Raw genomic sequence first — 21698 nt, 5'->3', positions numbered from 1 at the left:
TGGATAGTGATAAGGACTCTCAGAATAGCCTGAAATCCATCGCCCTGACTGATACGATACAGCATCTCGATCACAGTATGAGGTCCTCAAGCCAGACCTTTTTCCTCCATGGCGGCAATCACATAAGATTTTTGTTTGCCAAGGAAAGACTGTAGGACAAGCTTTAGGAATGTGAAACAAAGTGATTGTACGTCCAAAAATTTATTCTATCACTGAAGGACACGGTAGAGAAGGGGCAAGAGGATTCAATCGCATCTGCCCAGCTTTGCAGATCTTACACACATCAATGACGCCTTCAAATCTCACATTCGTATCAGTTTATACTATCCCTTATTGTCCCTGAAACGGAGAAAGAGAATCTGGAAAATAGTCTTAGATCGACTGGAGTTGATCGAAAAAGAACGGAGCGAGGTGACAGGAAAACCAGCTCTGACGATCGTAATAATCAGCGTCGAAGAGTTTACCAAAAAGTTACATCAGCATGAAAGGGTAGAATGGAACGATAGACAAATTTTAAAGGCCTTTGATATTGCGTCTTCACTGGCACGTCATACCAAGTATATAAATAAGCTTAAGCAGGGCGATATAACGCAGGAGCCAGACATCAGTACCGATCACTTTGAGGTAGTGATAGGCGCCGAATGTGGGGGTTGATCATTACATGCGTGGGATGAAAGGCAAGAATGACGATGAGATCGCCTTCTTGGAAGGTGCTGGAGCCGACTTTGTCACCAAGCCTGTACCAGAGCAAAGGACTCGCTCGAACGTCGGCTATCACTGTTAGTGATTCCGATTTCTCATAACTAGTAGCCCAACGTTCTCTTTCTATTTGAAGAACGAAGCCCTTGTCGCCCATTGCCACCTTTTACTAGCTCTGAGATGTGGGGGTTTTCGGGCTGTAATAGAGGGTTTTGGTAAAGGATACACGACCCTTTATACTATCGCGGTTTATGAAAGAAAAGTCAATACAACAGTCGCTTCAGCAGCACTTGTAGTACAGGATTGATTGTATGTTGGCAGAAATCCTAATGTCGCACTCCAATAATACTCCCCGAATTTCAATACGTAGAATGCCCCATATAGACCACCCCCCGGATCAGATAAGACAGGTCAGGTGGACAGCTTGGGGTGGGTGGCGCCCACATGGCTTGAGGCTGCAAACGAACATCCCTTGCGGCGCCAAGACTTCTAAAATCGGATTGGCATTTCGAGATCGGAGGCCGCCAATCAGGTCCGGATTCCGACGGAATATAATTTATCGCCCGTCGCACAGAGTCATAAGATTGGACAAGCCAAACACTATTGACTGAGCTTCCATGTGATTGATGCGGAAGCCAAAGCTACATTTACTGTAATAATGTTAACGTCTGAAGTGAGATTTGGCATGAAAATCCGAAACTCACGGGCGGTTATGAAGTGGTTACTGTGGAGGAGACAGACAGATCGTGCAACTACGTCAATTCGAACCCACCAGTGCAAAAATTTCACAGTTTTCCGCAGGAAAACTCTTCGCGGAAGGGTTGAAAGCGGAATACGCGTGAGTTTCCCGCCAACCCATAATTGGCCCATGTTGGACCCAGATGGTATGATTCCCGCTCCCCACCCAATCAGCGGGCCTCAATGGTGACTGATGCAACGGCGGGGAGTAATCAGGTTTCGGACAGCAATACCCCGCGGTAAAGGACGGTGAAAACTCGATGTCAATGTCTGGGAGGTGCGAATTACAGTCACCACAAAAATTCAAGCTTTGATTTGATTATTCATGTGTTGCTGCTTCCCCTGTCTTGCGTCCAGTACAAGCTCGGAACGGCTCAGCTCACTATGGAGTCTTCAATTGGCAATTTAGAGGCCAACCTTCCCGGCAATGGGAGCAGTAAGTCCAACAAGGAGCCACTCCCCGCAAAGCTGAACGCCTGGGTTGATGGCAAGCTGCCCGACGCTGTGGACGATGGGGAACAGCAGATTATCGAGGCTGGAGAAGCCAAGTATCATCGCCTCGGCTGGAAGGGTCTAACGGTCATGCTCATTGTGGAGGCCATTGGCCTAGGATCGTTATCTATTCCTTCCGCGTTCGCATCTCTCGGCATGGTGGCTGGCGTTATCTGCTGTGTCGGTATTGGCTTGATAGCCATCTACACCTCGTACGTGATTGGGCAGGTGAAGCTCGCCTTCCCGGCTGTTCGGGATTATGGTGATGCGGGTGCCTTGCTGATGGGTACCTGGGGTCGGGAACTATTCACCTTCATGTTGATCCTTCAGCTGATCTTCCTGACGGGTTCCAATTGCTTAACCGGCACCATTGCCCTTCGCCATATCACGTCTAGCGGCATCTGCTCCGTTGTCTGGAGCGTGGTGTCCGCGGTGATTCTTCTCTTGCTCTCCATCCCATCCTCTTTTGCCGATATGGCCTGGCTCGGCTACGTGGATTTCGTTTCGATCGTGGCAGCCATTGGCATCACTATCATCGCTACTGGCATCCGGGGTACTGATTCCACCGGAGGCTTGGCAGCCGTGGACTGGTCGGCCACTCCTCAAGGCGATCCTACTTTCTCAGATGGATTCATCGCGATCAGTAATATTGTCTTTGCGTACACCTTTGCCAGCTGTCTCTTTTCGTTCATGGACGAGATGCATACCCCTAGGGAATTCACCAAATCCATCTGGTCCCTTGGCATCCTTCAGATCGTCATCTACACTGTCACGGGCGCCACTATCTACGCCTTCGTGGGCACCGATGTCCAGTCTCCTGCCTTGCTTTCAGCTGGGACACTCGTTAGCAAGGTCGCCTTTGGCATTGCCCTTCCGGTCATCTTCATTTCGGGCGCTATCTGCACCATTGTGGCTGGGCGGTTGATTCACGGCCGGATCTATGCCAACAGTGTGACCAAGTACATCAACACGCCTAAGGGTTGGATCACGTGGCTTATAGTTATCACTGTCTTGACCATCATCTCGTGGGTCATCGCAGAGGCTATCCCGTTCTTCGATGATCTTCTCTCCATCACATCAGCATTGTTCACCTCTGGTTTCTCTTTCTACCTTCCCCCGATCATGTGGTATGTCCTCATCCGCAAGGGGCCATGGTACTCCAAGGAGAACCTGTTGACCAGTCTGGTGAATCTGTTTGTCTTTATCTTTGGTCTTATTGTTCTTGTTGGTGGTCTTTACTCGAGTATTCAGGATATAGTAAGTTTTCTGCCCCCCACCCCTCAACTAACTTTTTATTAATCATATCGAACAGCGACTTAATTACCGTGAAGGTGATGTCCACAGCCCTTTCACTTGTGGTGATGTTTCATAAAAGCTTTGTTTCATTCATCATTATATATTACCCGCACATGTTAATAGACCTTTGTACCGAGCCATTCGGCTTGATGATTCCCATGCCATCTGGAATGTCTAACTTGTCATATCTCACGAAGACATGATAACCGCCAAACTGGCTTTGCATTGTTGGAAAAGAAAATTGCTGTATATTAGCTGCCTGTACATATATTGAGCTCTGTTGAATCGGGATGCAGAGGACAGGACAGCCTTTACTCTGAGATTCTTTGTGTTGACTTTTGTCACTTGTTATTTCAATCCGCCACATGTCAACAACGGACATCACTCAGGCAGTGATTCTGATCTATTCTTGGCCCGCAACCTATTTACCATACTACCTTTCGGAATCTATTCATCATAACAACCAACTCACACTTCAATTCGACCCCGTCCCGGAATTGATAGACGACCACACTCGCAACCTCCATGCTCAAAGACGTTATCTCATCGACAACGGAAGTGTTGGCTCACTGTGACCATCTCATGATGACTCGCTATTATCTTGTTCTATGGAGCATCAAATTCAAAGAGGAACCTGATATTTGTGTTTACCTTATCTTTTGGAATATAGATCCCTAGATAGTTGTTTACATTTTACTACTAATACATAATACGGCAAAGCTGCCACTAATTGATCATTCATCTCTGAGAATAATGCACAGCTCGATCCTAATTATCCTTCTTCCAATAGCGGAGTATGCCAAAGGAAATAGGGGATAGCGAAAAAGCAGAGTGGACTACCCTTTTTTCTTTTCTTTTTCTTTTTTGTGAATAACTTCGAGTGGGGACGTGATCTAAAATCGAAGATTAAGTTGAGTAAGCTATCGCGGAGCTAGAATCATATAACGTAGCGCCTCGGAAAGGAAGAATGGCTACGGTATACCTTTTCCCAATAGACTTTGCCATTGATGCAAGAAAAGTGCCAGAAAGTCATGAAGAAAAGAGAGAGTACTCGGCTCCAAGGTACATGGCCAGCTTATTTCGTACGTTCTGATGCTATCTATCCTTGAGCTAGTGAATTTTAATAGATTCATTCGCTTCAGATGTCGATGCAATAGTTCGCTACCCTCTAAGATACTAGTGAGAACAGTATATGGACTAAGAAGTAGCGGGTGCTATCAATTCTCCCTCTCCGAACTTTAACCGCAGCTCATGCAAGGGCCGGCCTAGAGCTCCGCTTCCCGAGCTCAATCCATGGTACGGAGCTCCCTAGCAAGTGTGCGATTGTATTTCTTTGAGAGACATGTGAAATGCCTTGCAACTCATTCCCATGAGTAGTATTACCAGAGATATTTAGATTGCCGATCGAATACCCTTCCAAAATGGGTGCATCAACGATATATGTATACGTGGAAATGTGCTTGTCCATGCCACCATGTAAACCAGAAAACACCCACACTGACACAGTGGATTGCCTACATTCAATATTCATTGACCAGCATGTGCGAGTCGAATAGACACTGTAGTCTTTAGGTGCTGTAGATGCAGAGTACAGAGGCGTCTTTGAGCACAGCCCGTATTTGGAAGGCACGCTCGGTGGAAGAAACCCGATCAATAAGCACCTCACCCGCGTGCGATGAAACTAGTTCGAGTTCTTTGAATGCACTCATTCCTAACGCCCCCTAAGAGTTCAACAACCGACTAAGAGGTATGCCATTGCCATTGACTCCTAATAACTGTGGCAGACTCATGTACAGCCCAACCAAAGCTCCATTACGCCGAATCCCGCCAATTCTGCACCACAAGCCAAGTAATCTTCTCCGTATGCCTCACCTCCTTATCCATATCTCTGGCTTTCTTCAGCAGCTTCTTTCTCACTTTTATATCCGCAGTCTGCCCCGCCATCTCATACAACAAGATAGCTTCCCCGCGCCAGATCTCATGTTGAACCTCGGACACAACTTGCCAATCCCGAACAACCTTCGCCGCATCCCTGCGTACCTTTCCCTTCTCCTGGCTCCATCCCCTCTTCGCCTCCGCCGCAAGATCCAAGTCATAAACATAGTCGATGAGCTGACATAGCTGTCTCCCAGGTACACGAACCCGCGAGCGCACGCCCTGAACGAGGTCCGTTTTCGATGGTACAGTCCACCGCGGACATAGGGACGCACAAAGCGGAAACTTCGGATGAAGGCCCAGTATCTTCCTCAGCTGCTTCCCACTGACGATCGATACTTCGAGATGTTTAGGATGGAACAGCAACCGGTTAGCTCTGTTAAGGTAGGCCGTCCTCCGCGCAAACGGTCCCTTGATATATGCCATGTGGATAAGACGAGCTGTGAGGTCCGAACATTGTCCCAGAAGTGCGGTGATTTTCGTGGGGTCGATATGGTCAGCAAAATGGATGGCTTGACCGGCCTTTTGCATGTACTTCAGGGCCGTGTGTCCAGCCTGTATGATGTTCAGCTCGTCGATGAATTCGAGAAAGGCTTCTTCGGGGATTCCAAAGTTGGTTAGAACGTCGGTGTAGGCGCGGATGAAAGGGAGATTGATAAGGAGTCGATCGGTGAGATTGCATACGCGGGGGATGGCTATGAGGCGCTCTAAGGGTTGGTAGTTTGGTGGTTGGGAGTCGGTGGAATTCGTTTCAGTGGTTGTGGTTTCGTGGAGGTCGCTGCATTGAGCATCCATCGTGGGCGAGTAAGTGGGACTGTTATTGGGCTTGGTTGGGGTAGGCGTTCATCATGGAGTGTAGAGGTGGAAGTTGTAAGGGTGGGGCTTTGTGGCAGCCATGCTATGATCGGTCTTTTATGGTTCTCAGTGAGCCTTTCTCCCAACTCTTAAACGAACAGACTTGATCCTTCTGACATGTGGAAGACTGCGCCTAGATCCTCATATCTGGATACGATCGTAAAACGTATGAAAACTATATGCACCGCCGCGATATTTGTGAATTGCCATAGAGCTATTGGTCGCTCGGGTCATGATACGAAAGAACAGCTTCAGGGGCCGTTCTGGTCAACTGACAGCTCAATGGAAGTCGGAGCCGATGATCGTGCAAGCACAAAATTAAGTTCTGTTTACCAACATCGATCGCTGGTGGGGTTGACTTGTTGCTTGGAACCAACGACGACCCCTCCCGGCGATTTGGATTCCAGGCCCGCCACATCCGAGCAATGGTCCCGAAGCGAGCAATTTTAAGCTAGGGAGGCAACTCCACTAGGTTCCAGAGAACATTATTAGTTGGTATTTAAGGTGCTCACTCGTAACCAAGTTCACGAGAAAGTTTCAACCTAATCATATGATCTGTCAGTCCGACCACGTCTCTCTTGCGTTCCATCCAGGTTATTGAGTCAGGATGTCGTGCACCCTTCCTCTCTTTAGGACTATTGCAATTATGTTTCATCGTTAGAATCTAGCATAAGCCAATCATAAGAGAATTCACATAGCATTTACTGTCCCAATTCTGGCTAGGTATCTATTCTCAGCTCCTGAACCAGAACCTTCATACCCCCTCCTCACACATCCCCTACTAAAGCACACAAACTTAACAGCTAAGTCTCATAAGACATAAAAGTCCCACAATATGGAACCCATCTCATCTCCCAAACAACCCCATACGGTGCATACCTCGCATTCATCCCATCAACGTAGGTTCGCAGGCGATCATTAAACCGATCCACCGCGGCACCGTAGAAACAAATCGACAGCCCACATGTGAAACACACCAGATATATCTCCCTACTTTGGTCTTTAGAGAGCTTCGCTGCCATATGCCGGATGATGTACATGTCTTGATCCCACATGAATTCGGGCACTCCACGTCGTGCTAAGACTGGTGGGAAGCCGGTAGGAAGGCCGTTGACTGTGGTGGGAAATTCGACCCTTTCGTGGTCGGCTTCCACGATGCTGATGTTGGCCATATGATTTTGGTATTCTTTTGTGGCAGGTAAATCGCGAGTAATAGCGTGTGGGAAGAAGACTTGCAGTCAAGGAGATCGGGAGCGGATGTGGTAAGCTTTTGCGGTCTGTGCGATGTTCGTCAGGTCATGTTGGGGTTTGGGATATAATAGTCCTTGATAGTATCTTCTATAAATACGCTATATATCTACAAATCTAGAGCCTATTTCCCTAAAATTCAATAACAATGGACAACCCACGAGATGGCTCGTTCTAGACTGTATTTCTCGCCATATAGGCAGTAGCATTTGAGGAAATGAACGAGCAGTACTCCGTATGCTGCGTACCCGAAAAGAGATCCTTGGGTCAGATATCCTCGGGTTATTCCACTGGACTATGGTTCTACGCGTAAGCTCAACTCAAAGAAACACAGCCACAGCGAGGATGAGGAACACTATGGATAGAAACGTGTCATTTCAGGCACTAAATGTACAACATCTCTCTCATCAAGCCAACGCTCCTGATTGTACCCTCCTACATGCTCCATCTAATTAACATCCCGGTAAAGCCTCTCCCCACACTAACATGTCCTTCACTCAGTGTAGCAAGGCGTCCGACCCTGCGCTGTAATAGCACTAATACACTCATATTTACCCCCAGCATTGCACGCAGTACCGGCTGTACCATCGGCATTGCTAACGCCGTCGGCCCGATGAGCTTTGGCGCAGATGCTGGTGCAGTCTAACTCTCCGATGCTTGCATCCTGTAGGAAACCTTATTAGCTTCTTGGAAATAGTATTGCTGCGTGGGACAGTACTTACCGAGTATACGCAGCAGTGACTGCTGTCGCTGAACTCGCACTGGCAGTATGTGCAAGCCTGCGCGGTGAGGGCGCTGATGAGGAAGAGTCCGAGGGTCATGATGCGGACCATTATGAATAGTAGAGAGATTGGATAAGAGATTTAGAAGGGTTGAAAATTGTCTTGGTTGACTGGAGGTGTATGGTTTAGTGGATAAGTCGACAGGAAAGGGCGCCCTTATATGTTCTTTCCTGGACTCCGCGGTGCTAGAACCACAAGGACGATTTTCTAGACAATCACTGGGCATGACGAAAAAAGATTCAATATAGGTATAGTGGTTTTTAGTTGCCCATATCTAGAAAAGGTAACTTATACGGGGCAATATAGAAGATCCATATGTATAGCGTATATTAGGAGGAAGGTGTTGATTGTTGTCAGGATCGTCAACCTTTCTAATAGTAGTTTAACCCACTTTACATGACTTTAGCTATCCACTAGCTTCATGACATGTTTTACCGATGATGTTCCGGCCCGTCTGCATTCATGTTCAGGGGTCTTTTGGTGACAGCGTTCAGATACCGCCCGAATCCTTCGGATCCTTCGCCTCTGATCCTCCATAGCTTAGCAGAGCCAGACCCACAATCTGTCGCGATGATTTTCTTAGGACTAAGGAGCCTAGTGAGAACTTTGGCGTTGATCGACAACTAGTCTCTTGTGACTTATTGGAGTTGTTTCATATCGAAGGATTGAAATCCCGTGGTGGTTTAAGACAAATTTCCTTCAATAGCCAAGGCAATATCTCAGGTTTTGATGTAGCTTTTCCTTTCCAGATTCTAGAATGGGAAATATGCCCTCTAAATGCGAAGCTATCCTCAGGAGGGCTTTTGGTTCAGTTTTTACCCACAGTTTTCATCCTTGAAGGGTGGCATTGTTCGAGAGACATGGGAAGAAGTCACTCATACTATTTGGAAGTGGTTCTATTGACATAGTATTATAGTAAGATAGCTGTGTATGTAGATCCCATCATCCCCGAAGATATCCCTCGCCATCCTGCAATCAATACTCGACACTATCACACCATTACACCACCAACCATATCAGCACCTTGGCACACCTAATCAACCTCCTCTTCCTCCTTATCCGAAGCCAAAAAGACCCTCCCGTTGCCATTTTCTCCCCTCTCAAACTCCAGCGACAAGTTAGCCATATGAGCAAGCACATTCCCAATAGCCGCATCCCCTTTACTCTGTTTGCCCCTGCCCAAGTTATCCAACCAGGCGATCTTATTCAAAACGTAGTAGACCAACGCAATGACAATCTCTACTCCAATGCAGTATCCCCACAGCCGCACAACAGTGACGATGTCCGTCCACCCATTGCTCGTCTCTTTGCTGATATACTGATCGTACGGATCGGTAATCATATCACGGTTCGAGAACCACCCGAACAGACAGAAGATAGTAGCAAGGATATCGACACCCAAAATCGCCGCCACGAGAGGTAAAGATGGCCAAGTTGAGCTTCCGCGGGTCACGAAGATTAGCCAGTTTTCTGTTAAGGCGACTTCCAAGAAGATGATTTCTTGAATGGAGCCCCAGTTTTGGACGATGCCGCCGTCGGGAAGAAACAGTGTGCCGCGGATCACCCATGTTCCTGCTGCGAGGAGAATCCCTAGGATGACGGAGATGACCCAGATTTTGGGGAGTTGCCATTGTACAGGGCGAAGTTCGTAGGAGGCATTGTCGTAGGCGACTGCTACGGTGGCGACGTCGGCGAAGAGGGCTAGGAAAACGACGAGGTCGGTACGGATACTTTCGTTCAAGATGATCATTGTTGTTACGAGGTAAATTTCTAGGTGTAGGCAGAGCGCGATTCGGTATTGGATGTAGGCTTTCATGCGATGGAAGATTTGACGGGCGACCTGCTTCTTGTTAGAGTGGACCAATTGTGACTCTGGGATGGGAACAAGGGGTGACTCACCTTGATGGAATCGATGATGGTTGATAGCCCTGGCTCCAGAAACACAATGTCCGATGCAGATTGCGCAGCCTCCGAGGCACCCTCGACCGCGATACCACAGTCTGCTTTCTTCAAGGACGGTGCATCATTGACACCATCTCCAGTCATGGCTGTAAGATGTCCACGATCCTGGAGCATCTCGACAACCTGGTATTTGTGTTCCGGGAAGACCTCTGCGAATCCATCTGCTTTCTCTACCAACTCACCAGCCATGGCGCCGCTGAGACCACCACTGATCAACTTCTCCGAGTTGTAAACCTTCGTACCCAAAGCCAGCATTTTGCACGTCTCCTTTGCAATAGCAATAGCATCTCCCGTAAGCATCTTCACCTTGATGCCTAGCTTTTGTGCCTCAGCAATAGTTTGAGCAGTGTCATCACGAGGGGGATCAAACATAGGCAGCATGCCTAACAAGGTCCACTCTTCACCCTCTTTCTGAACAGCCACGCCAAGCGAGCGGAAGCCACGCTGTGCGAATTCGGTTGCTTTTTGTCTGTACATTCTTGCTGTTTCCTCTGAGCAGTTGGTCAAAGATAGAACTGCTTTAGGCGCTCCTTTCGTGCAAGTGTAGCGGGTGCCGTTAAGGGAGACATTCGCAACGATTCGTTTCGAGACCGGGTCAAAGGGTGTGAAGTTCTCAGTTTTCCACCCTTGTTGGAGGATTTCCTTTGCCTTGGGGTATTGGTTTACCGAGAGGATGGTCACCTTGTCAATGGGGTCGAGCGAGCGCACATTATGGGAAGAAGCGAGAGCAGCGACTGCGAACATCCAGTTGACGTCGACTCCTTCGGATACGAAAGGTTCCCGGATGCTGAGGCGATTTGCGGTTAGGGTTCCGGTTTTGTCGGAGCAAAGGATGTCGACACCCTATTTATTGTATTGTTAGTATCTGAATAAATGGCAAAAAGGGGCGATTTAGTAGTCGGGACCAGGACAAAGGAGAAAAGATGCCCCTGAGAATACTTACAGCAAGTGACTCAATAGCAGTCAATTTCTGAACGATAGCCTTCTTATTCGCAAGATAAGCCGCACCAACCGCCAAGGTGGTAGTTGTAACGACAGGCAGACCGACAGGGACCCCGATGATCAGGATAGACAGGGTGTAGAAAAGAAGAGTCTGTTCACCAGGCGAGGCAATTGGGATGTTTCTAAAGAAGCCACCAATCCAAACTGCCAGTAGCCAGGCCATGACGATTACCAGCAAGGCAGTTCCAATGCTATCCATGACCATCTTGAAGTGGCCGGTATCTTTTGCATTCTGGACCATTGAAGCAGTGCGGCCAACGAAGGACTTCGTCCCAGTGGCTTGGACGACTGCGTAGGCTTTTCCACGCTTGCATCCTGTTGTGTAGAAGACTTGGTCACCAACAAATCGATCGACGGCAAGAGACTCTCCCGTAATAGCTGAATGATCGCAGGCCAGGATAGGATATCCCTTCTCATCGTCGTCAGAGTCATCCTCGCCCTCCTCGTCATTGGACTTTTCGGCATCCTTTTCGAATTTTCCTTCGCTCCGCAGTCTTTGGTATTCACTCCATCCTTGGTCGGGTTCGTCGTAGTCACAGATCACCTTTGCATCGGCGGGGACAGTTTGGCCTTCTTCAACGATGATCTATTGGAAAGGAACATGAGTACTTGGTTGGTAAAGCAATTTGTAAGAGTAAGCTTACCACGTCGCCAGGAACCAGTTCCCGTGCCAAAATATCCTGCTCCTCCCCGTTACGCACAACAGTACTGCGCATGGCAATATCGGCCTTCAGACTGGCAACCACATCCTCAGCCTGCTTCTCTTGATACCAACCAACCGCTGCGTTCAAGCACAAAATGCCAATGATGACACCAAAGTCAATCCAGTCCTTCAAGCCTGCAGCAAGCAGGATCGCAATCTCCATGACTACAAACACAACCGTCAGCGCATTCACCATACCAAAACAGTAACTAAACCAATCATCAAGTCTCACCATATAGAATAGGCCCCTGAAAATACGACAACAACCTCGCAACTGGGTTCTCCTTCTCCGAGCTCAACTCATTGAACCCTGCCGACCGTCTCCTCGTCTCGACCTCCGGCTCCGATAACCCATGATGAATATCAGTCAGGCGCCACTCTTCCGGAAACTCGCGCGACGACCCAACATGCTTCCAGCGAAATCTTCTCTTCTTCCACGGCGCATACCACACACGGCTTTGGCGGATTTCTCCCTCTCCGGGATCATTCGCGTCTTTCTCGCGGTACGTGGACATGAACTTCACCAGTCGGGTGTACTCGTCGAGTTTCGCGTCTGACCTAGCAGACCGGCTGGAAAATCGGGAGGCACGGCGCGAGCCGGCATCGCGCTCCACGTCGCCGTTAGTAGACATACTGAGGGCTATGGTGCAGCCGTGGGTGGGATTGCTCGGAGGGAAAGAGAAGAGAGTAAATGTAGCGCGGAAGGTCCAACCAACTGCACCGTCGACGGAGCTCGGGGATTAAGGGGACAGGAACAGGGAACGACAAGCAGTTTTGTACACCCACAGACTATATGAGCGGTCTTTAATAAAACTTAACTGGGATTCTTGCTCATCCTGTTTTGCTGCTTGCTGTCCGGTCGGAAATCGGCAATCTCGGAAATACGAAGCTGAAATACCTCATGACGTCGCGTGCTGCATGATGCATGCTCACTGCAAGTGTCTCACTGGGTTGTACGCCCGAGCTAATACTGTGTAATGTTTGGCCATTCCGAATTGAGTTAGGAATTGTCGTTGACTGTATCTAGGAGTGGCTGTTATTTGGAGATGGCGTGAAGCTTGTAGCTGTCGCTCCACTTGCACATTGATGCCCAGGATCTCTGCCATTGACCCTCGGGCATTGCTTACAGTTCGAATTGATCTAAAAACCCCTCAATGTGCTGTTGGAGTTATCTACCATCTCACGGTCTCACTTGATACTGCTATCTACTGCTCATCGAGATGAGCCTCAAGATGGACTGAAAATACCTCAGCGCGGTCCGAGGGTCGTTTACGAAGTATAACGCCCCGAAAGGTCAGATGAAGCTTTGTTGATGTCATGTTCGGCAAAAGGTACGAGTCAGTCGACGATCTGTGCGGAGTTCAAAAGCTTGATTGGTCCTGACCCACTCCGTCACAGGCCTGTGTTATCGCCACGTCCATCATTGCCCTTTGCACGCACGAAATGGATGGGAAAGACGGGACGCAAATAGGGTCGAAGTAACTACCAGGCACCTCCTTTTATCGAGTACAACTTCAAAAAAGACTCGGCAGTATGAACCGTAACATCATTATAGAAATTGAAGAGTTCTCGCCTTCAGCTCCCGCGATACATCGTCCTGCGATAGCAACTCTTTTGTCCTTCAAATTAACGATCTAGACCCAATCCAAGCATGTCCTCCATCCATATCCGAGCCCCGTTTTCTCAACCACGGCCAGATCCCGCCATGCCGACGGACCGAACCCCTGCCAGCACCAACCAATGTGACCCAGTCGGATATGCGGCATATGGGGTTCAGCTCCATGATAGGCCCTCAGACCTTCATCAGCTTGGCAAGAAACCGGTCTCAAGCTTCCGAGAAATCCGCGATTGCCCCGCGGAATACCTCTGTCATATCCTCGCCAATCAGCTACTCACACCCTCAAGGAGCGCATGCTGACATCACTATAATAACACATCCTATTGGTTTTCGTTGCCAGCATGTTTTGTGATATGAGAGCTATGACCAAATCACGCAGTCAAGGAACGGGAAGGTAGTTCGGGTAGGTGAGGGATTTGCTTGACCATGAGGACTGGACTGCTACATATTATCGCGGGATAGCCAAGGTATTTTTTTGGGATAGACTAGATTGTCCTTTTCACGTTTTTGCTATCAATAGGCAGCTTAAGCCTCTGAATGAAGCTGCGGTCCATACTTAGTCTCTTAGTACACTTATACTGTCTATTCTTCTTGGACATAACAGTTTGGAAAGATAGTGCTTCTTCACTCCCTTCCAGCCACAAAGATGTGAGTACTACACGCCTCACAAAAACCATACAGAACTTGAAGCATAACCGCAGATCACATCAAAGCAGACTTTATCGCACAGCTTCCAACCAATTCAAATATCTTCTTCCTCATACGAACAAGACGCTCACAATGCCAGCCATCAACTTCCCCCGATCGACCACAGTCCTGTCTCACAAAACCATCGGCAAGCGAAGCTGGGCTGGTGAAGAGCCCGGTGTGATTCTGGATTTTGTCGTGGTCTTCATCGTGCTCTGTGGGATTTTGGGCCTCATCATTCACAAAGCGTGGCGAAATCGTCAGGCCGAGAGGGCGGAATGGGAGATAACGGAGATTAAGGATTAGTGGGCAGTTGACGTTGTCTTTATACCCGTTTCTGAATGTGCGCCTGACGTGAGCGTTGAGAATGGTACCTTGGAAGTCTTAATCAATAGCTAAATTGATACGCTTGTGACCAGAATTGGGTGTAGGATATAGTTCACTACTAATTGCGATCCCTAGGTCTGCAGGCGCGTTACTGTGTCGGGGCGGAGGTGAACCGCGTGTACTTGAGATAATGTAAATAGCAGGTCGCTTGCTGCGGTGATATCTTGTCCACATATGAACCGAAATGCTTCAATATCTCCAAAAATAATGGTGCTTAGAACTGATCTCTGGTCTTTCTATTTTCCATGATGACTATGATTCTTGTACCTCCCCAATTTCGACTATCTACCATGACATAAACTGCCTTCGTTACAAAATATATACTCCAATCATGGCAAAGATTATCAGCTTGACATTGTCTCACATCGTAAGAAATTCCCGACTTATATGGTTAGATAGCATTACACAGCATCTGAGGAAAGAGCTCAAACCACCTTGTTGGTACTGCAAGTGTCGTTTGCGGAAACCTTCGGCGAAGAGCAGCCAATGTATAATGTCGTTAATTGTTATCGAGTACATATCAGATGAACAACTCAGCCTAACCGATTGTCACGTCTTGACAAGCTCAACACATGGCGGCCATGTGCGACGTACGTTCCACGTGCGCAACCCTCTCGAGACCCTGGAACCGGAAAACCCCCTTGATTGGCTTTGGCCAAGCAGGGATCTTCATTTCCAGGACAGCAATTGCCTACGACCGTAGGTAATGGCTGATGTAGAAAGATTTGCGCATAAGCGTGGCGGGAGTACGCTTTCCGTACGACTTATCATGATAACCAGACACTGGAGAGCGTACAGAATACAAGTGGAGCCGACCACAGCTGATTATATCAAAAAAGGCTATACTCCCATGAGACTGTCATTCTTTTGCTGAATCATCAGATCCACCAACCGGTCCGTAGTTATAGGTCGCAGGGTCAGATATCACACTCCGATCCGATGGAGTCTCTGGTATGTCACCACAAGATAACATGATCAATAAACGGAGTATAGAAAATATATAAGCCACAAAACCTGATAGAAACGAAGAGTACAATCACCCTCAATCAACCAACGTATAAATAGGTATACAACCCCCCCAAGCCTACCCCTAATATAATCCTTCACACTCCCAAGTATCCGCCTCCCAAAAACTCCCATTGCCGATATACATCGCTTGCTTCGGCCACGGGCAAATCGGCCTCTGCTTAACAACATAATCCAAATCATCCTCATCATGAAATTTAGTAGCAACCAATTAATCCGGCACCGTACCATTCTCTACCCATCCAATCATAGCCAACAACGCATCATGCTTTCCATCATTGAACCCCTTCCTCTCATGAAGATGATTCCCCGACCCATCACTTCCGATAGTCGACGCCTGCGACGAACCCCCAATATACCACGGCGCCTCCATGTTTGATGGTGTGCTTCCGCAATGCTCCATTTCCGGGATCAAGTAGAACTTGTAGAAGTCATCCAGATCAATGCCCTTACTTCGCAAAGTCCGCTGTATTTGCTTGTAGAAGTACACGCTGCCGCCGGTGGGAATGGACGGGTCCGCGAGACCTGGTAGTGGATGAGTTTTGAGCCGCGGTTGTAGAAGGGTGAGAGGTCGAAGTTGTCTGCTGTGGCGTTGCCGGGGTCCATGGCGTCGGACAGTCTGACCAGGGATGGGTTCCAGTCAGCTCAGGAGAAGTTCGTGCCTTGTTGGAGGAAGTATTCGATGTAGCTGAAGTCCGGGGTCTGGCCCCAGCCGGTTTCGGAGCCGATTTCGTAGTGAGGGAAAATGAAGGTTTGGTTGGCTTCGACCCAGTCGTTGTAGTAGTGGTAGAGGGTGTCAAGTTGGGCGTCGGTGAGGCAGGTGTTGCTGTCGCTGGTGGTAGTGTTGGCTGGGCAGAGCATGGTTTCGAGGTTGAGGTTGCAGCGACGTGGGTCGGAGATTATGTTATCTTTTACGCCGTCTTGAGGATCTGTGTTTGTGGGTGAGATGTGGTGAGAATGGTGTTCGGATCATAAGAATAGGTTAAGGGAAATGGAAAGCGTACCACACTGCTTCAGAGTCTCATTGGCAATTAACTCGAACAAGTCGGAGCTGATATGATGTGTCGAGTTTTCTGGTAAATGGTACTCCGCAGCGTAGATGTTGAACAGCTGCAGGTGAGTCGTCCACCAGGCTGGAGCACCGACGACTGCGCCATCGAAGTCGTCTGGGAATGCTTCAATTTTCTTCAACCCCTGACGACCGCCAGTTGAGCAGCCGTTGTAGTAACTGTAGTCTAGGGGCTTGCCGTAGTAGGCGGCGATGACCTTTTTGGCTTCCACTATGGAGAGGTGCATTGCGCGCCAGCCCCAGTCGACGATGGACTCGGGGTTCTTAGCCCAGGAGTTGTCAAAGGCAGAGTCGTGGCCGGTATCAGTGGACATTGCAACTGCACCATAGGTAACTCCGGCGCCCTGTTATGGGAATCAGAACCGAGGCCCAGATTCAAGGAAGGAGCTGCCTACCATTTCCGCATAATTGACTCCTGAGAAGGCAGAGTTGCCCGAAACCCTATCAAATGAAATAGGGCCTGGTGTGGCATATTTTGTGGGTAGTACTCACACCATACGTCCCTTCCAGGTGTCTGGTAGGAACAAACCAAAGTTGGAGGTTGTGTCGGCATCAGTGGGCATTTCAATCTGCACAGCACAGAGTGCCGGTAGCTGATACGCTGGGTCGGGGAAGCCGGTGTCAGCTGCTGGGGGCGTGAATGTGCCATTTTCGGCCACGCGCTTGGCTAGTACAACTGAGGCATTGGCAGGTATAATCTTTTGGAAGGCTTCAGTCGAGCAGTTGAGGGTGGCGTTGGCGAGACCAGCACCTGCAAGCAACGCTGTGGCTGCTGCGGGTTTCTTCATCTCACAAAGCAAGAATGTCAAATATGTTAGGGATTGAATGATCTTGAACCATCTGGTAGAGATTCTGGGCATGGCCTTTAGAATGGCTCACAGGCTCAAGTATTTATATTTGTTTTATCAAGCCTGGAAGACTTGATACTCAGGGATGACACTCTCCAAGAGTATTTGGAGCATCCTCGTTCAAGCCCACTCTATCTCTTCAATCAGCATCAACGCTAAAACTAGGCATCAGCGGAAGTTAACCGAAGATATGATAACTATTTACGCACCCGTGCCTGCCTAGACGCCGTCCGAATACGATTGTGATGAGTCTCGTCGGACGTCGGATGTGGTTGTGGTGGCATCCCCGATCTCCGACTGCCGGCTTTTCCGTTGAAGGGTCCATCCGCCCACTGCCCGCATCTTATCAGGGCTTCGAGGCGTCAACAACCGAGGTATGGGCATTTTTGATGGGGTAAATAGGGCGGGTTAGAGGGCAGAGTGGAGAGGGCTACGCGGCCGCCTACTAGTTAGTCCCTGAGGGTCCAGCTAGGGTCGACGACCCTGACGATTATGTTCCAGTTTTCTTTTTCTTACGTCCATTGTGTCAATTTTACTGGATACAGGACGAGGTATACGTGGACCGTGCATCTTTCGGAAGAATTAGGGAGACGGTTATTGAGACTGATGATCAGAAAAAAAAATTAAGAAAAAATTGTTCCAACTCGGTCCGCGTATGCAAAGTCCGCAATTGCCATGGGCTATAGACTGCAAGCTAAATAAGATAACTACCACTACCACGTAAGCTACTGAGGCTGATTTACTCTCACACAGATTATCTCCCAAAGTCCGACCCACCCGAGGTATCCTACCATTCGACATTCTGGCTAACCAGCTCCGGATTAGATCAATTCGGGCAGGCTCTGCAACCTTTCCAGCTCCCCAAGAGTTGCCAAGCCACATAGTCGTTGCATTTCCCTTACTGGGTGGCCAATAGGTCAATCCTTCGTCATTAGGGTTGCCATTCTTGATGAAATTGACCCAGTAGCTTTGCATGACGTCCGCAATAGCATTTCAATGAGCCTGGTTTCATCGATTCTGGAATTAATACTCAGCCTTGAAGCCAGTTGATTATAAGCAGTAGTGCGGAGACCCGGACCTTCTACCATTTCGGTAGACAGTATAGCCTGGAAAGTCGAGGGCTACGGAGTCGGTCGTGGTTCCCTTCCGACATCCGCCTGCTCCAATTTATTTCCCTATCAATAACACGTGAGTATTCTGAGCAATGAACTAACTGGGCTTGGTAGTGTAGTAAGTGGGACCATTGGTGAGTATGGACGCGTTGTCTTTGACCATGATCACTCCACGGGATATTCAAGCTCTGTGAATATGCCCAGCCCAAGGGCACAGCGTTTACCTCACCGGACTTAGGAGGCTACCAGGAATTGAGAGGGCCTAATCTACATGGGTTGAATGAAAATTCCAACTTAACCATCATGATAGTCATGAGTGTCGTATAGAAATGTTAGCACTTGGGGGACTTCGTGACAATTTGATCTTCTAGAAGTAGATTGTCATGATTCTCCTTGCTATCCGTGTATTGAGATGTTCGTAGAAGTCATTTATTTACAGATCATTATCAGGTGAATCATTGGCATCAACCTTTAGACCGTTTAGGCCAGATGTAGGGAATTGCCGGCATCAATATGGGAATGGCACGCTCTCTTGCATCGACTCATCCAACCGCCACGGTTCGTCACCCACTGGTAATGGGAAAGCACTCTCACCGATACCCCCTTCTACTGGCTGCATCTGTCCCATATACAAGACTGGTGCATTCACAGCAGGGAAAGGCCGTGACGGATCAACCCTTCCCGCGGCATCATCTACATACCACGGTTCAGCATATGCGGGACCCACCATGCCACTCCCGAGCGAGGGTAGTATGGAAGCTGAGCCTGGGCCACGGTGAGGGTCCAACATGGGGACACCAGACGCTGGTGGGGGAACTCCGCCGCGTAGATAGGTATGTGTATCACTCGGGCGAGCAATTATCCGTTTCTGGATCTGTTCAAACCACTCTCGATTCTTGATCGCAACAACGTGATACCATTTGCTCGGAACGCGGTACTTCTGGTCTCCACTCGCTCTCAATAGAGCTTGTCCGACGCGGTCCAGATAGCCGTCAACGTCCATCATCTGGGAAGAGACCACCTCACCGAGAGGGCCAAATTGGGCCGTGTGATAAATCCGAAGTAAGGATGAGATGCCCAGGATCATTCGTGTGTAGGTCATGTTAGGTAGCTTGCGCATGGTAGAGGTGTCGCATTCTAAAAAGGCGTCTAGCATCTGGTGGGAGGCCAGCAGCCATTTCGTTATTATCTGGACCCGTGCAGCCGTTATAGGTGCGTTTGCTTTGTGTCTTTCCATGTCGCCTTCTAAGGGTGGGAGGGTGTAGTATTTGCGGGTTGGAGCGTCGGGGTCGCGGTAGCTTTCACCAGCGGCAAGTTCGTAGATGGCGAGGTACATGTGGTGATATTCCAGGTTCATCCATGCTGGGAATTATTGTATAAGCAGGATTCCAATTATGTGTGGATGCGACTTACTTGTGAGCATGTTTTTCGGGGTCGTCCTCTTCCAATGAAGCATTCGAGAATCGAACCAATTCAGGATTGGAAGCATCTGCGACTCACGAAGGGAAATATCCACTAAGGTATTGTCCTGGCCCAGTGAGGATAGCGTATCGTCAACGATCCGCTGAAGGCCAAACCATGTTGCTATTTGCTGATCTAGGCCGATTGTAGATTCTCTCAGGTGGTGTATGTACCCGTCTATCACATCGTTGAAGCGGAGCATATTCGGTCGATGCGTTCGAATCCCTATGCTACGGCTAGGTCAGTCGAGTAACAACTACGTGATAATCATAGAGTCCATACTTGGACGCGAAGTGATAGCAGCCCAGTACGGCGCGCGCCTGGGCACTATGGATGGAAGCTGGTAAATCACCATATCCGCCATGACAACGGTAATTTTTCCGTCCCGCCGGTCCAGCTGCTATACCAAGCTCTAGAGTCATGGTGGTCGCAATGTGCGTGTATTGGTAATATTGACCCTGTAAACGTGATGTTGGGGGGAAGTAAAAGATGAGCATCAAGAGGATTGATTGAATCAGCTCCACTGACTTTTCCTGCCTGAGGAAAAATCGTTCTGCAAATATCTTGAGCATCTCCTCATTCAGAGTCTCCGCCAGGTGAGGATTTAAGGTCATTGAGGAAGCAGCTAGAATAGACAGGAAAAGCACCGGGCTCGTTCTGCGCAATGATTCCGCAGTTGTGTTTGATGGCAACACGACCATTGGGTAGAATTGCATCTGTTCGTTGATAAAGAATGAGACCAACGTTTGCGCCATGTCAAGCGATACGATGCCGCGATCAACCACGTCCCCAGAGCCAGCTGGCGACTGCATCAGGGTCAGGCTACTGTTGGTGGGAGCAGGCTCGGCAGGAGAATTCCTAGCATGCCGATCTGAGTCACCCTGAGCAGAGGCATTGTGGACACTAGGGGGCTCCATGCGCGTAGATGATGAGAGTGCGGGCAAGGACGCTACGTCGCGGCCAGACGCCCCCGGAGGGTCAGTAACTGCGGCTGCGGCCGCGGCATCATCTGCCTTTTCCCCGCGGTCTGAATCCGGTCGGATCTGGTCATGTAACAGGGAGCGCAAATCCCGCACGTCCCTTTCCAACTGGGCCACTCGTGAGCCAGTCTTCTTCCGTGGCTGTCGTCGGAGCGTGCGGGCAAACACGCAGGTTCTTCTCGTGCGGGTACAGCGCTGACACTGGCGCGGGACGTTGGGATCCGGCAGACAGCGTACTTTGAGCGCCCTACAACTCTCGCACGACTGATTCAACGGGGGCAGGGAGCTTGGTAGATTGAACGAGCGATGGCTAGAGGGCATAGAGGCCGACATTGTGCGTGTCAAAGGTGTATTTCATGAGGAAGCAATGGTCTGAAGGAATATTTAAGAGGGATTGCGTTGCGCCAAGCCCGGTAGTGGAGGAGTGAGATGGACTCGGATTCCAAGCCGCGTTTGTTGGTTGGGGGACCCGCTTGATGACGATCGTCAGTCACCCTTGGATCCATTTTTGATAAGACAGATCAATTGCTCCAAAGATTAGATGGAGGTTTCACAGCACGGGGACCATCGAAGGGAAAATAGGTTACATTGGCCGATATATACTATATCAGGGACCGGAATGAGACTATTTTCTTCAGGACAATGTGACCTGCAAAAGGTGGGACCTTTTCGACGGTCGGAAGTCGGACGTCGGAGATACCTTTGGATCCCGAATACCAGCTATTCCTGAAATGGATTAGGCGTGTCACGGCTCTTCCGATCCCCTGTTTTGTTGTGTAGTTCTGGCTCTTCCCTGCC

General features: G+C 49.0%; 8 protein-coding genes across 8 annotated transcripts; 2 read left to right on the top strand and 6 right to left on the bottom strand.

The window, feature by feature from the left end:
• Positions 1-1727: 1727 nt before the first annotated feature.
• Positions 1728-3315, top strand: BO88DRAFT_207142 (amino acid transporter). Its single transcript, XM_025701901.1, has 2 exons — positions 1728-3186; positions 3242-3315. Exons 1-2 carry the CDS (start codon positions 1822-1824, stop codon positions 3299-3301), a joined length of 1425 nt encoding a protein of 474 aa, XP_025565955.1. The 5' UTR covers positions 1728-1821; the 3' UTR covers positions 3302-3315.
• A 1721-nt stretch (positions 3316-5036) lies between these two features.
• Positions 5037-5985, bottom strand: BO88DRAFT_433108 (uncharacterized protein; the record flags this gene model as incomplete). Its single annotated transcript, XM_025709402.1, has 1 exon — positions 5037-5985. The coding sequence occupies exon 1, from the start codon at positions 5953-5955 to the stop codon at positions 5038-5040; it is 918 nt and encodes a 305-aa protein (XP_025565954.1). The 5' UTR covers positions 5956-5985.
• Positions 5986-6604: 619 nt separating this feature from the next.
• BO88DRAFT_207135 (uncharacterized protein) lies at positions 6605-7299 on the bottom strand. Its single transcript, XM_025701900.1, has one exon. It carries the CDS (start codon positions 7185-7187, stop codon positions 6819-6821), a length of 369 nt encoding a protein of 122 aa, XP_025565953.1. The 5' UTR covers positions 7188-7299; the 3' UTR covers positions 6605-6818.
• A 457-nt stretch (positions 7300-7756) lies between these two features.
• BO88DRAFT_450769 (uncharacterized protein) lies at positions 7757-8096 on the bottom strand (the record flags this gene model as incomplete). Its single annotated transcript, XM_025710595.1, has 2 exons — positions 7757-7927; positions 7986-8096. The coding sequence occupies 2 exons, from the start codon at positions 8094-8096 to the stop codon at positions 7757-7759; spliced, it is 282 nt and encodes a 93-aa protein (XP_025565952.1).
• Positions 8097-9078: 982 nt separating this feature from the next.
• BO88DRAFT_450768 (plasma membrane H(+)ATPase) lies at positions 9079-12344 on the bottom strand (the record flags this gene model as incomplete). The annotated part of the gene is made up of 5 exons (XM_025710594.1): positions 9079-9885; positions 9945-10850; positions 10951-11595; positions 11654-11877; positions 11945-12344. 5 exons carry the CDS (start codon positions 12342-12344, stop codon positions 9079-9081), a joined length of 2982 nt encoding a protein of 993 aa, XP_025565951.1.
• Positions 12345-14110: 1766 nt separating this feature from the next.
• BO88DRAFT_450767 (uncharacterized protein) lies at positions 14111-14535 on the top strand (the record flags this gene model as incomplete). The annotated part of the gene is made up of 2 exons (XM_025710593.1): positions 14111-14234; positions 14480-14535. The coding sequence occupies 2 exons, from the start codon at positions 14111-14113 to the stop codon at positions 14533-14535; spliced, it is 180 nt and encodes a 59-aa protein (XP_025565950.1).
• Positions 14536-15494: 959 nt separating this feature from the next.
• On the bottom strand, positions 15495-17287 carry BO88DRAFT_423004 (tannase and feruloyl esterase; the record flags this gene model as incomplete). The annotated part of the gene is made up of 6 exons (XM_025708612.1): positions 15495-15614; positions 15654-16049; positions 16199-16359; positions 16435-16843; positions 16895-16940; positions 16992-17287. The coding sequence occupies 6 exons, from the start codon at positions 17285-17287 to the stop codon at positions 15495-15497; spliced, it is 1428 nt and encodes a 475-aa protein (XP_025565949.1).
• A 1507-nt stretch (positions 17288-18794) lies between these two features.
• Positions 18795-21448, bottom strand: BO88DRAFT_441776 (Zn(II)2Cys6 transcription factor). The gene is made up of 3 exons (XM_025709909.1): positions 20203-21448; positions 19873-20150; positions 18795-19821 (listed from the first exon to the last, which is right to left on the bottom strand). Exons 1-3 carry the CDS (start codon positions 21231-21233, stop codon positions 18968-18970), a joined length of 2163 nt encoding a protein of 720 aa, XP_025565948.1. The 5' UTR covers positions 21234-21448; the 3' UTR covers positions 18795-18967.
• Positions 21449-21698: the final 250 nt, after the last annotated feature.

Source organism: Aspergillus vadensis (assembly GCF_003184925.1).
Source record: "Aspergillus vadensis CBS 113365 unplaced genomic scaffold BO88scaffold_4, whole genome shotgun sequence".
Lineage (NCBI taxonomy): Eukaryota > Fungi > Ascomycota > Eurotiomycetes > Eurotiales > Aspergillaceae > Aspergillus > Aspergillus vadensis.
The sequence above is the reverse complement of the archived record's forward strand: the minus strand, read 5'-3'. Positions and strand labels throughout refer to the sequence as shown.